The following is a 13,384-nucleotide window of genomic DNA, read 5'->3' on the forward strand; positions in this document are numbered from 1 at the left end:
GAAACCCAGCTCGACCGTCTGCCGCTGCGTGGACTCGCTCTGGACCGGGAGACACTCGTTCGCTCGATGTGGCTGTAGCTCAGCAAGAGAAACCCTCATGAACTCGATCAGAAAAGTCTCTGAAGCGAAAAGGATAGCGTCTGCTGGCGCCAGGTGTGCTTATATGCTCAGTTAATTGGCAATGCAGCACACCTGCTCAGGCTTACGCTGCCAATTCATTGCTTTCATTGGCCCGTTCAATACTCTTTCAGACGAGTAGCTTCTGAACCGAATCTCCCATACGTGGATTTAGAACATCAAATCCACTTATAGTGCTGAAGTTCCCCCCGAAGGGGAACAAATCACAGTGATGACAGGAAAATGAAATAAATTTCTTAAACTCCAACAATCAAATTCTACTAAGCAATTAATTATAAAAAATTTACATTTAAATGAATCTAAAACTCAAACTCAAATTATCCCCTTTTATGCAATTCTAAACAAAACAGTAAGAGTTCGACCAAAACACTATTGTCAATTTAAAACATTCATCAATATCCGATATAAAATACTTGAGTAAGTACATGATTTAGGGAATACAAATAGTATTTATATACAAATACTGTACCTGTGCACGTGTTATTGCTGTTTATAGGGAGGGTTGGATCAGTTACATTATATCCACTCATGCATGAGCAATTGTAACTCCCAATAGTGTTGTTGCAGGTTGAGTTTGGACCACAGACTGATGGACTGAAGAGACATTCATCTATATCTACAGGGAGATACAATAGTATTAAAACAAGCCATTATTTATAAAAAGTGGAATTACATTATATTAAAATGGCAGAACTAAGGGTTAGATTTAAATATTGAATGAACAAATATCTGACAAAATAATTAAAAACGTCAGTTGATCCACTCAGGCATGAGCAATTGTAACTCCCAATAGTGTTGTTGCAGATTGAGTTTGGACCACAGACATCTAACATCTCAAAACATTCATTCACGTCTTTGTTAAAAGAGAATTATGTGGAAAATTTAAATGTAATATGGAAAACATAGAGTTTGAGTAAGTTTAATTTCATTTTTTGCAGTTTTACAATAGAATGCTTTCGAAGTACAAATTGAAAACAATAAATTACAATTCATTACTAAGTTTTAGACTGAAAAAAATCTGAATTTAAAATGTACCTCTGCAAGTGTTGTTGTTGCTGATGTTAAGACTTGAATTTGTAGTGAATCCAGACAAGCATGAGCAATTGTAACTTCCTATGGCATTTGTGCAGTTGGAGTTTGGACCACAGACTGATGGACTTAACAGACATTCATCGACATCTAATGGGGAAAATATTTTAAAAATATGTAATATTGAGTCTTTTTTTTTTTTTTTTTAAATGCTAATTAAAACCACAAGGAGTTCGGCCAAAACATTGATGGTGTGTCACAATATAGTATCAGACAAATAATAGAAAAAGTTCAAGATTACAGTATTCCGGGAATACAAACAGTAACAAACTGTCCAGTGCTTCATCTGTCAATCATACCTGTGCATGTGTTATTGCTGTTTATAGGGAGGGTTGGCTCTGATACATTATATCCACTCCTGCATGAGCAATTGTAACTCCCAATAGTGTTGCTGCAGTTTGAATTTGGTCCACAAACATTTGACATCTCAACACATTCATCCACATCTATATTAATAGATTTAAAATAAAGTTAGAGAAAGTGCAGTCAGTTTGGATCAGTTTAATCAGGTTTTTTTTTTTTGCTGCTTACAAAGTAAAAATGGCTAATTCAAACTAACTAAAGTATAGAGTTACACATATCTAAGCATTAAATGTACCTCTGCATGTGTTGCTGATGCTGATGGTGAGATTCGAGTTTGTTGCAGTGAATCCAGACAAACATGAGCAATTGTAACTTCCTATTAGATTTGTGCAGTTGGAGTTTGGACCACAGACTGATGGACTTAACAGACATTCATCGACATCTAATGGGGAAAATATTTTAAAAATATGTAATAATGAGTCTTTTTTTAAAAATGCTAATTAAAACCACAAGGAGTTCGGCCAAAACACTGATGGTGTGTCACAATATAATATCAGACAAATAAGAGAAAAAGTTCAAGATTACAGTATTCTGGAAAAACAAACAGTAACAAACTGTCCAGTGCTTCATCTGTCAATCATACCTGTGCATGTGTTATTGCTGTTTATAGGGAGGTTTGGCTCTGATACATTATATCCACTCCTGCATGAGCAATTGTAACTCCCAATAGTGTTGCTGCAGTTTGAATTTGGTCCACAAACATTTGACATCTCAACACATTCATCCACATCTATATTAATAGATTTAAAATAAAGTTAGAGAAAGTGCAGTCAGTTTGGATTAGTTTAATCAGGTTTTTTTTTTGCTGCTTACAAAGTAAAAATGGCTAATTCAAGCTAACTAAAGTATAGAGTTACACATATCTAAGCATTAAATGTACCTCTGCATGTGTTGCTGATGCTGATGGTGAGATTCGAGTTTGTTGCAGTGAATCCAGACAAACATGAGCAATTGTAACTTCCTATTAGATTTGTGCAGTTGGAATTTGGACCACAGATTGATGGATTGAACAGACATTCATTTATATCTGAGGGAGCAAATACAATATTTTTTAAAAACATCATCATCATCATCATCAATATCATTATTTTTAAATATTATTATCATGAAGACAGTAAGAGTTCAGCCAGAATACTGATAATGATGATTTCAAACATTTATGAATATCAGACATAAAATATTTTAAAAAGTACAAAATACAAATAGCAACAAACTTTTCACGGCTTCATCTGTCAATCATACCTGTGCATGTGTTATTGCTGTTTATAGGGAGGTTTGGATCTGATACATTATATCCACTCATGCATGAGCAATTGTAACTCCCAATAGTGTTGCTGCAGTTTGAGTTGGGACCACAGACATTTGACATCTCAACACATTCATCCACATCTTTATTAAAAGTAATTTTGGGGGGGAAAAAGTGTAGTTAGGGTCAGTTTAGGCTGATTCTTTAGGATTTGTAAATTTGAGTTGTATCAAAGTCCAAAGTAAAAACTAACACATTTTAATTATTTAAATTTAAACTAAACACAAAACTGAATATAAAATGTACCTCTGCATATGTTGTTGTTGCTGATGTTAAGACTTGAATTTGTTGTAGTGAATCCAGACAAGCATGAGCAATTGAAACTTCCTATGGCATTTGTGCAGTTGGAGTTTGGACCACAGACTGATGGACTGAACCAACATTCATCGACATCTAATAGGGAAAATATATTAAAATATGTAATAATGAGTCTTTTTTTAAAAATGCTAATTAAAACCACTAGGAGTTCAGCCAAAACACTGATAGTGTGTCCCAATATAATATCAGACAAATAAGAGAAAAAGTTCAAGATTACAGTATTCTGGAAAAACAAACAGTAACAAACTGTCCAGTGCTTCATCTGTCAATCATACCTGTGCATGTGTTATTGCTGTTTATAGGGAGGTTTGGATCTGATACATTATATCCACTCATGCATGAGCAATTGTAACTCCCAATAGTGTTGCTGCAGTTTGAATTTGGTCCACAAACATTTGACATCTCAACACATTCATCCACATCTATATTAATAGATTTAAAATAAAGTTAGAGAAAGTGCAGTCAGTTTGGATTAGTTTAATCAGGTTTTTTTTTTTTTTTTTGCTGCTTACAAAGTAAAAATGGCTATTTCAAACTAACTAAAGTATAGAGTTACACATATCTAAGCATTAAATGTACCTCTGCATGTGTTGCTGACGCTGATGGTGAGATTCGAGTTTGTTGCAGTGAATCCAGACAAACATGAGCAATTGTAACTTCCTATTAGATTTGTGCAGTTGGAATTTGGACCACAGATCGATGGACTGAACAGACATTCATTTATATCTGAGGGAGCAAATACAATATTTTTTAAAAACATCATCATCATCATCATCATCATCCTCATCATCAATATCATTATTTTTAAATATTATTATCATGAAGACAGTAAGAGTTCAGCCAGAATACTGATAATGATGATTTCAAACATTTATGAATATCAGACATAAAATATTTTAAAAAGTACAAAATACAAATAGCAACAAACTTTTCACGGCTTCATCTGTCAATCATACCTGTGCATGTGTTATTGCTGTTTATAGGGAGGTTTGGATCTGATACATTATATCCACTCATGCATGAGCAATTGTAACTCCCAATAGTGTTGCTGCAGTTTGAGTTGGGACCACAGACATTTGACATCTCAACACATTCATCCACATCTTTATTAAAAGTAATTTTGGGGGAAAAAAAGTGTAGTTAGGGTCAGTTTAGGCTGATTCTTTAGGATTTGTAAATTTGTGTTGTATCAAAGTCCAAAGTAAAAACTAACACATTTTAATTATTTAAATTTAAACTAAACACAAAACTGAATATAAAATGTACCTCTGCATATGTTGTTGTTGCTGATGTTAAGACTTGAATTTGTTGTAGTGAATCCAGACAAGCATGAGCAATTGAAACTTCCTATTTCATTAGTGCAATTGGAGTTTGGACCACAGACTGATGGACTGAACAGACATTCATTGACATCTAATAGGGAAAATATATTAAAATATGTAATAATGAGTCTTTTTTTAAAAATGCTAATTAAAACCACTAGGAGTTCAGCCAAAACACTGATGGTGTGTCACAATATAATATCAAACAAATAAGAGAAAAAGTTTAAGATTACAGTATTCTGGAAAAACAAACAGTCACAAACTGTTCAGTGCTTCATCTGTCAATCATACCTGTGCATGTGTTATTGCTGTTTATAGGGAGGTTTGGATCTGATACATTATATCCACTCATGCATGAGCAATTGTAACTCCCAATAGTGTTGCTGCAGTTTGAATTTGGTCCACAAACATTTGACATCTCAACACATTCATCCACATCTTTATTAAAAGAGAATTATGTGGAAAATGCAAATGTTAATGTAATATGTAAAATGTAGAGATTTGGTCAGTTTAACTGCATTTTTTGCAGTTTTACAATAGAATGCTTTCAAAGTACAAATTGAAAACAATAAATTACAATTCATTACTAAATTTTAGACTGAAAACATGTGAATTTAAAATGTACCTCTGCAAGTGTTGTTGTTGCTGAAGTTAAGACTTGAATTTGTTGTAGTGAATCCAGACAAACATGAGCAATTGAAACTTCCTATTTCATTAGTGCAGTTGGAGTATGGGCCACAGATAGATGGACTGAACAGACATTCATCGACATCTGAGGAAGAAAATAAAAAAATTAAAAAGTATATCATAATGATTCTTTTTTTCAAAATGCTAATTAAACCCACTATGAGTTTGGCCAAAACACTAATGGTGTGCCATAATATAATATCAGACAAATAATAGAAAAAGTTCAAGATTACAGTATTCCGGAAATACAAACAGTCACAAACTGTCCAGTGCTTCATCTGTCAATCATACCTGTGCATGTGTTATTGCTGTTTATAGGGAGGTTTGGATCAGATACATTATATCCACTCATGCATGAGCAATTGTAACTCCCAATAGTGTTGCTGCAGTTTGAGTTGGGACCACAGACATTTGACATCTCAACACATTCATCCACATCTTTATGAAAAGTAATTTTGGGAAAAAAAAAGTGTAGTTAGGGTCAGTTTAGGCTCATTCTTTAGGATTTGTAACATTGTGTTGTATCAAAGTCCAAAGTAAAAACTAACACATTTTAATTATTTAAATTAAAACTAAACACAAAACTGAATATAAAATGTACCTCTGCATATGTTGTTGTTGCTGATGTTAAGACTTGAATTTGTTGTAGTGAATCCAGACAAGCATGAGCAATTGAAACTTCCTATGGCATTTGTGCAATTGGAGTTTGGACCACAGACTGATGGACTGAACCAACATTCATCGACATCTAATAGGGAAAATATATAAAAAATATGTAATAATGAGTCTTTTTTTTAAATGCTAATTAAAACCACAAGGAGTTCAGCCAAAACACTGATGGTGTGTCACAATATAATATCAGACAAATAAAAGAAAAAGTTCAAGATTACAGTATTCTGGAAAAACAAACAGTCACAAACTGTTCAGTGCTTCATCTGTCAATCATACCTGTGCATGTGTTATTGCTGTTTATAGGGAGGTTTGGATCTGATACATTATATCCACTCCTGCATGAGCAATTGTAACTCCCAATAGTGTTGCTGCAGTTTGAATTTGGTCCACAAACATTTGACATCTCAACACATTCATCCACATCTTTATGAAAAGAGAATTATGAGGAAAATGCATTTTTAAAATGTAATATGGAAAAAAGTAGAGATCGTATGCGTTAAATTTAATAAAAAAATATTCATTATTAAGTATTGGACATAAAATATTTAAAATAACCTCTGCATGTGTTGTTGATGCTGATGGTGAGATTAGAGTTTGTTGCAGTGAATCCATCCAAACATGAGCAATTGTAGCTTCCTATGTCATTTGTGCAGTTGGAATATGGACCACAGATTGATGGAATGATCAGACATTCATTTATGTCTGTGGGAAAAATACAACATTTTAAAAAACATATTATTATTATTTTAAGCAATTCTAGAAGACTGTGAGAGTTCTGAGTTCATGACACAATGAGTTCCTATAGGGTTCCCACTCTTTCATGAACAGCAGATTCAAGGACTTTCAATGACTCTAAATTTAAATCAAGCACTAAAATAATTCTCACCCAGCATACTGTATGTAGGGTTCTTACTTTATTTAACTTTTCACTTACACTTCACATTTACATTGAAACATGTGAGCAACGATGATGTTTTGAAAGTGTTCAAAGAACTTTATTAAAATTTGTTGAATTAATACTAGTAATATTCAAATGCGTTTTCTGAAGCTTTAATGAAATATCTGTTATTTGTCAGAGTTCTTGTGCAGGTTTTAAATTTAAGACTTTTGAATGAAGAATTTCTCATTTTTATTCAGTCTTTGTTAAAATACCATATTAAACACATTTCATTTCAAATTTAACTGAAGAACTTTCAAGCTTCTATGTTTGTTTTTAAGTACTTTCCAGGCCTTGAAACCATACAGCATGTCTTAAATTCAGGTACGTTTAAGAAATGTGGGAACCCTGTTCTAACAGGCATCAGGAAGCTCGCACAACAAGAGAGAGTAATGCAAGTATATTTTCATGTGTTTAAGCTGTGCCCCTTTTAAAGTGTTTCATGATCTTGGTGAATCTTGTTAATTGTGGTTTAACTGTGTGAAAAATGGTCATTCTTTACTTGCCTTCTATATTTCTTTAATTTTCTGTGTTTTATGTATCACATGTTTTTGTTTGTTATATATTAGTCGTTAAATATTATATTATACCCAGATAGAATTGCCTTTGATTTGACTCACAGAACGATCACTTTAAATATTACAAATACTTTTGTTATTTGCTTTATTATAACTGCTTTCAAACTTATAAACTATTTATTTAATTCCCCAAGACATATTATATTGCTTTGAATGAATACAGCAATTAAAGAGTCAGATTAATAGATGAGCATGATGAGATCAGCTGATTGTAATATTTATACAGTTTACTGAATAATAACTTGATATTATTAATTATTAAAATTAATTTCATGACACAGTTTGCTACACATATTTATAAGTTTTGTATTTCACAAGAGTATTTCATATAACCTGGAAAATGAATGTTCCTTAAACACATAAATACTTGACCCAAAGTCATCAAATAAAATTGTTCAGCTTATCTAAATATTATAAATAATTCATAATAATTATGAATAATTATTAGTATTTTCTCTTTGATCTAGATCGCTACACTTAGATTACACTTACACTTTCAGAGTTAACACAAATGAAAATATATAATGTACCTCCACATGTGTTATTGATACTTATGGTGAGATTTGGGTTTGCTGTAGTGAATCCAGACAAACATGAGCAATTGTAACTTCCTATTTCATTTGTGCAGTTGGAATTTGGACCACAGATTGATGGACTGAACAGACATTCATTGATATCTGAGGGGGAAATGCAATATATTTAACAAACATCTTGTATAAGAATGATTTATTTTGTTGAAATTCAACTTATAACACTAAGAGTTTGGCCAAAATACACTGATGGTTTGTCAAAACATTATGTTAGAGATCAAATAAGTGAGTAAGATTACAGTATTTAATAATACAAACAGTAAAAACTGCTTCATCTGTCAATCATACCTGTGCATGTGTTATTGCTGTTTATAGGGAGGTTTGGATCTGATACATTATATCCACTCCTGCATGAGCAATTGTAACTCCCAATAGTGTTGTTGCAGATTGAGTTTGGTCCACAAACATTTGACATCTCAACACATTCATCCACATCTTTATGAAAAGAGAATAATGTGGAAAATGCGTTTTTAAAATGTAATATGTGAAAAGTAGGGATTGGATGATTTTAATTTGATTAAAATTACAAAAACAATTAATTACTAGGTTTTGGACATAGAATATTTAAAATAACCTCTGCATGTGTTGTTAATGCTGATGGTGATATTAGAGTTTGTTGCAGTGAATCCAGACAAACATGAGCAATTGTAACTTCCTATTTCATTAGTGCAGTTGGAATATGGACCACAGATTGGTGGACTGAACAGACATTCATTGATATCTGAGGGGAAAATATTTTAAAATAAAATTATATAAAACCACTAAGAGTTTGGCCAAAACATTGATCCTTCATCTGTCAATCATACCTGTGCATGTGTTATTTCTGTTTATAGGGAGGGTTGGATCTGTTACATTATATCCACTCCTGCATGAGCAATTGTAACTCCCAATAGTGTTGTTGCAGATTGAGTTTGGTCCACAAATATTTGACATCTCAACACATTCATCCACATCTTTGTTAAAGGAAAGTAATGATGAAAAGTAGACTTCAGGTCAGTTTAATCTTATTTTAGCAGCTTTATAATAGGATGGTTTTAAAGTAAAAATCACATATTTCAACTAATTTAATTAGAAAGAAAACACAAATAGAAATATAAAATCTACCTCTGCATGTGTTGTTGATGCTGATGGTGAGATTAGAGTTTGTTGCAGTGAATCCATCCAAACATGAGCAATTGTAGCTTCCTATTTCATTTGTGCAGTTGGAATATGGACCACAGATTGATGGAATGATCAGACATTCATTTATGTCTGTGGGAAAAATACAACATTTTAAAAAACATATTATTATTATTTTAAGCAATTCTAGAAGACTGTGAGAGTTCTGAGTTCATGACACAATGAGTTCCTATAGGGTTCCCACTCTTTCATGAACAGCAGATTCAAGGACTTTCAATGACTCTAAATTTAAATCAAGCACTAAAATAATTCTCACCCAGCATATGTAGGGTTCTTACTGTATTTAACATTTCACTCATGGTTACACGTTTTTAAAATATAAATGTTGAGTAATGATGATGTTCTAAAAGTGTCATTTCCTAAAAACTTAAAAATTAAAAAATTCAACAAATTGCGTGTTTAAACAGTCATGTTCAAAGAACTTTATTAAAAATTTGTTGAATTAATACTAGTAATATTCAAATGCGTTTTCTGAAGCTTTAATGAAATATCTGTTATTTGTCAGAGTTCTTGTGCAGGTTTTAAATTTAAGACTTTTGAATGAAGAATTTCTCATTTTTATTCAGTCTTTGTTAAAATACCATATTAAACACATTTCATTTCAAATTTAACTGAAGAACTTTCAAGCTTCTATGTTTGTTTTTAAGTACTTTCCAGGCCTTGAAACCATACAGCATGTCTTAAATTCAGGTACGTTTAAGAAATGTGGGAACCCTGTTCTAACAGGCATCAGGAAGCTCGCACAACAAGAGAGAGTAATGCAAGTATATTTTCATGTGTTTAAGCTGTGCCCCTTTTAAAGTGTTTCATGATCTTGGTGAATCTTGTTAATTGTGGTTTAACTGTGTGAAAAATGGTCATTCTTTACTTGCCTTCTATATTTCTTAATTTTCTGCGTTTTATGTATCACATGTTTTTGTTTGTTATATGTTAGTCGTTAAATATTATATTACACCCAGATGGAATTGCCATATTTATAAGTTTTGTATTTCACAAGAGTATTTCATATATCCTGGAAAATGTATGTTCCTTAAACACATAAATACTTGGCCCAAAGTCATCAAATAAAATTGTACAGCTTATCTAAATATTATAAATAATTCATAATAATTATGAATAATTATTAGTATTTTCTCTTTGATCTAGATCGCTACACGTAGATTACACTTACACTTTCAGAGTTAACACAAATGAAAATATATAATGTACCTCCACATGTGTTATTGATACTTATGGTGAGATTTGAGTTTGTTGTAGTGAATCCAGACAAACATGAGCAATTGTAACTTCCTATTTCATTTGTGCAGTTGGAATTTGGACCACAGATTGATGGACTGAACAGACATTCATTGATATCTGAGGGGGAAATGCAATATATTTAACAAACATCTTATATAAGAACGATTTATTTTGTTGAAATTCTATTTATAATACTAAGAGTTTGGCCAAAACACTGATGTGGAGTCATAACAATATATTACAGATTAAATAAGTGAGTAAGATTACAGTATTTAATAATACAAACAGTAAAAACTGCTTCATCAGTCAGTCATACCTGTGCATGTGTTATTGCTGTTTATAGGGAGGTTTGGATCTGATACATTATATCCACTCATGCATGAGCAATTGTAACTCCCAATAGTGTTGTTGCAGTTTGAGTTTGGACCACAGACGCCTGACATCTCAACACATTCATCCACATCTTTATTAAAAGAGAATGATGTGGAAAATGCATTTTTAAAATGTAATATGGAAAAAGTAGAGATTGGATGATATTAATTTAATTAAAATGAACAAAAACATTTTATTAAGTTTTGGACATAAAATATTTAAAATAACCTCTGCATGTGTTGTTGATGCTGATGGTGATATTAGAGTTTGTTGCAGTGAATCCAGACAAACATGAGCAATTGTAACTTCCTATTTCATTTGTGCAGTTGGAGTAAGGACCACAGATTGGTGGACTAAACAGACATTCATTGATATCTGAGGGGAAAATATTTTAAAACAAAATTATATAAAACCGCTAAGGTTTTTTGGACAAAACACTGATCCTTCATCTGTCAATCATACCTGTGCATGTGTTATTGCTGTTTATAGGGAGGTTTGGATCTGATACATTATATCCACTCATGCATGAGCAATTGTAACTCCCAATAGTGTTGTTGCAGATTGAGTTTGGTCCACAGATTTCTGACATCTCTACACATTCCTCTACATCTTTATTAAAAGAGAGCAGTGAGGTAAAGTAGAGTTCAGGTCAGTTTAATCTTATTTTTAGCAGCTTTATAATAGGACGGTTTTAAAGTAAAATTCACACATTTCAACTAATTACATTTTAAAGAAAACAAAAAAATATAAGAATAAAATCTACCTCTACATGTGTTGTTGATAGTTATGGTGAGATTTGAGTTTGCTGTAGTGAATCCAGACAAACATGAGCAATTGTAACTTCCTATTTCATTTGTGCAGTTGGAATTTGGCCCACAGATTAATGGACTGAACAGACATTCATTGATATCTGAGGGGGAAATGCAATATATTTAACAAACATCTTGTATAAGAATGATTTATTTTGTTGAAATTCAACTTATAACACTAAGAGTTTGACCAAAACACTGATGGGGAGTAAAACATTATCTTTAGAGATTAAATAAGTGAATAAGATTACAGTATTTAAAAAATATAAACAGTAAAAACTGCTTCATCTGTCAGTCATACCTGTGCATGTGTTATTGCTGTTTATAGGGAGGTTTGGATCTGTTACATTATATCCACTCCTGCATGAGCAATTGTAACTCCCAATAGTGTTGTTGCAGATTGAGTTTGGTCCACAAACATTTGACATCTCAACACATTCATCCACATCTTTATGGAAAGAGAATAATGTGGAAAATGCATTTTCAAATGTAATATGTGAAAAGTAGAGATTGGATGCTTTCAATTTAATTAAAATGAACAAAAACAAATTGGTATTAAGTTTTGGGCATAAAACACGTAAAATAACCTCTGCATGTGTTGTTAATGCTGATGGTGATATTAGAATTTGTTGCAGTGAATCCAGACAAACATGAGCAATTGAAACTTCCTATTTCATTAGTGCAGTTGGAGTAAGGACCACAGATTGGTGGACTGAACAGACATTCATTGATATCTGAGGGGGAAATATTTAAAAATAAAATTATATAAAACCACTAAAAGTTTGGCCAAAACATTGATCCTTCATCTGTCAATCATACCTGTGCATGTGTTATTGCTGTTTATAGGGAGGTTTGGATCTGATACATTATATCCACTCATGCATGAGCAATTGTAACTCCCAATAGTGTTGCTGCAGATTGAGTTTGGACCACAGATTTCTGACATCTCTACACATTCATTCACATCTATATTAGGAGAAAAAGTTTATTCTATTTCTTAAGCTGTTTTACAATAGGATGGTTTCAATGTGAAAATCTGAAATTCTAACTAATTAAATTTTAGACAAAACACAAATGTACATAAATCCAAACATAAAATGTACCTCGGCATGTGTTGTTGATGCTGATGGTGAGATTTGAGATTATTGCAGTGAATCCATCCAAACATGAGCAATTGTACATTCCTATGTCATTTTTACAGTTGGAATTTGGACCACAGACTGGTGGACTGAACAGACATTCGTTTATATCTGGGTAGAAAAACAAATGTAATGTAAAATATACAAATAGAAACAATAGTAGAGCATCGGTAAGCATATAAAGAGTAAAGATTTTTATCTGTAAACTATTTTCTATATAGAATTTAAAAATATTTCTGCCTTAAGTTAAAAAAAGAAGAAATGTTCACAGCTCTTGCATCATAACATGAACTGGGAAGATTATAATTTTTAGGTAAATGCGGGGAAGGTATTTTGTACACCTTCACTTTACAGACCTCCATAATAGCAAAGTGTTTAGCAAATGCAATGTCAGAGATTTTCAGACTTCAGACTGTTTTTGAATACACAGAATTTTACTGTTCTTACAGTAATTGAAAAACAGAACATACTAACAGCAAAAACTCTAAACCCACATCTAAACGAAGAATGAACCAAAATCCTTTGAACTGACTTTCAGGCAGTATGCTTGGGCATTTTGTCTGAATGGGGAAACATCAAATTCTCCAAAACTGTTTGCTAGGCTTACAACTACATTACATATTTGGAATAGCAAACAACTTACTGA

General features: G+C 32.3%; 2 protein-coding genes across 2 annotated transcripts in view; both read right to left on the bottom strand.

Annotated features, from left to right (window-relative positions):
- Positions 1-13,384, bottom strand: part of adgrf3b (adhesion G protein-coupled receptor F3b) — a 671,400-nt gene that overhangs the window by 66,240 nt on the left and 591,776 nt on the right. The gene's annotated exons all lie outside the window — the stretch shown is intronic.
- adgrf6 (adhesion G protein-coupled receptor F6) overlaps positions 1-13,384 on the bottom strand; it is a 180,486-nt gene that overhangs the window by 21,638 nt on the left and 145,464 nt on the right. The window contains exons 219-250 of the mRNA XM_087298451.1: positions 12,703-12,849; positions 12,419-12,565; positions 12,187-12,333; positions 11,901-12,047; positions 11,554-11,700; positions 11,253-11,399; positions 11,019-11,165; positions 10,735-10,881; positions 10,389-10,535; positions 9,105-9,251; positions 8,807-8,953; positions 8,575-8,721; positions 8,289-8,435; positions 7,941-8,087; positions 6,451-6,597; positions 6,172-6,318; positions 5,825-5,971; positions 5,515-5,661; positions 5,162-5,308; positions 4,828-4,974; positions 4,481-4,627; positions 4,171-4,317; positions 3,794-3,940; positions 3,490-3,636; positions 3,143-3,289; positions 2,833-2,979; positions 2,471-2,617; positions 2,174-2,320; positions 1,826-1,972; positions 1,527-1,673; positions 1,174-1,317; positions 608-754 (exon numbers count right to left, since the gene is read on the bottom strand). Of these exons, the coding sequence (XP_087154577.1) occupies positions 608-754; positions 1,174-1,317; positions 1,527-1,673; positions 1,826-1,972; positions 2,174-2,320; positions 2,471-2,617; positions 2,833-2,979; positions 3,143-3,289; positions 3,490-3,636; positions 3,794-3,940; positions 4,171-4,317; positions 4,481-4,627; positions 4,828-4,974; positions 5,162-5,308; positions 5,515-5,661; positions 5,825-5,971; positions 6,172-6,318; positions 6,451-6,597; positions 7,941-8,087; positions 8,289-8,435; positions 8,575-8,721; positions 8,807-8,953; positions 9,105-9,251; positions 10,389-10,535; positions 10,735-10,881; positions 11,019-11,165; positions 11,253-11,399; positions 11,554-11,700; positions 11,901-12,047; positions 12,187-12,333; positions 12,419-12,565; positions 12,703-12,849 (4,701 nt within the window). The remainder of the gene's footprint in view (positions 1-607; positions 755-1,173; positions 1,318-1,526; positions 1,674-1,825; positions 1,973-2,173; positions 2,321-2,470; positions 2,618-2,832; positions 2,980-3,142; positions 3,290-3,489; positions 3,637-3,793; positions 3,941-4,170; positions 4,318-4,480; positions 4,628-4,827; positions 4,975-5,161; positions 5,309-5,514; positions 5,662-5,824; positions 5,972-6,171; positions 6,319-6,450; positions 6,598-7,940; positions 8,088-8,288; positions 8,436-8,574; positions 8,722-8,806; positions 8,954-9,104; positions 9,252-10,388; positions 10,536-10,734; positions 10,882-11,018; positions 11,166-11,252; positions 11,400-11,553; positions 11,701-11,900; positions 12,048-12,186; positions 12,334-12,418; positions 12,566-12,702; positions 12,850-13,384) is intronic.

Source organism: Danio rerio, chromosome 20 (assembly GCF_052040795.2).
Source record: "Danio rerio strain M-AB ecotype USA chromosome 20, GRCz13ab, whole genome shotgun sequence".
Taxonomy (NCBI): Eukaryota; Metazoa; Chordata; class Actinopteri; order Cypriniformes; family Danionidae; genus Danio; species Danio rerio.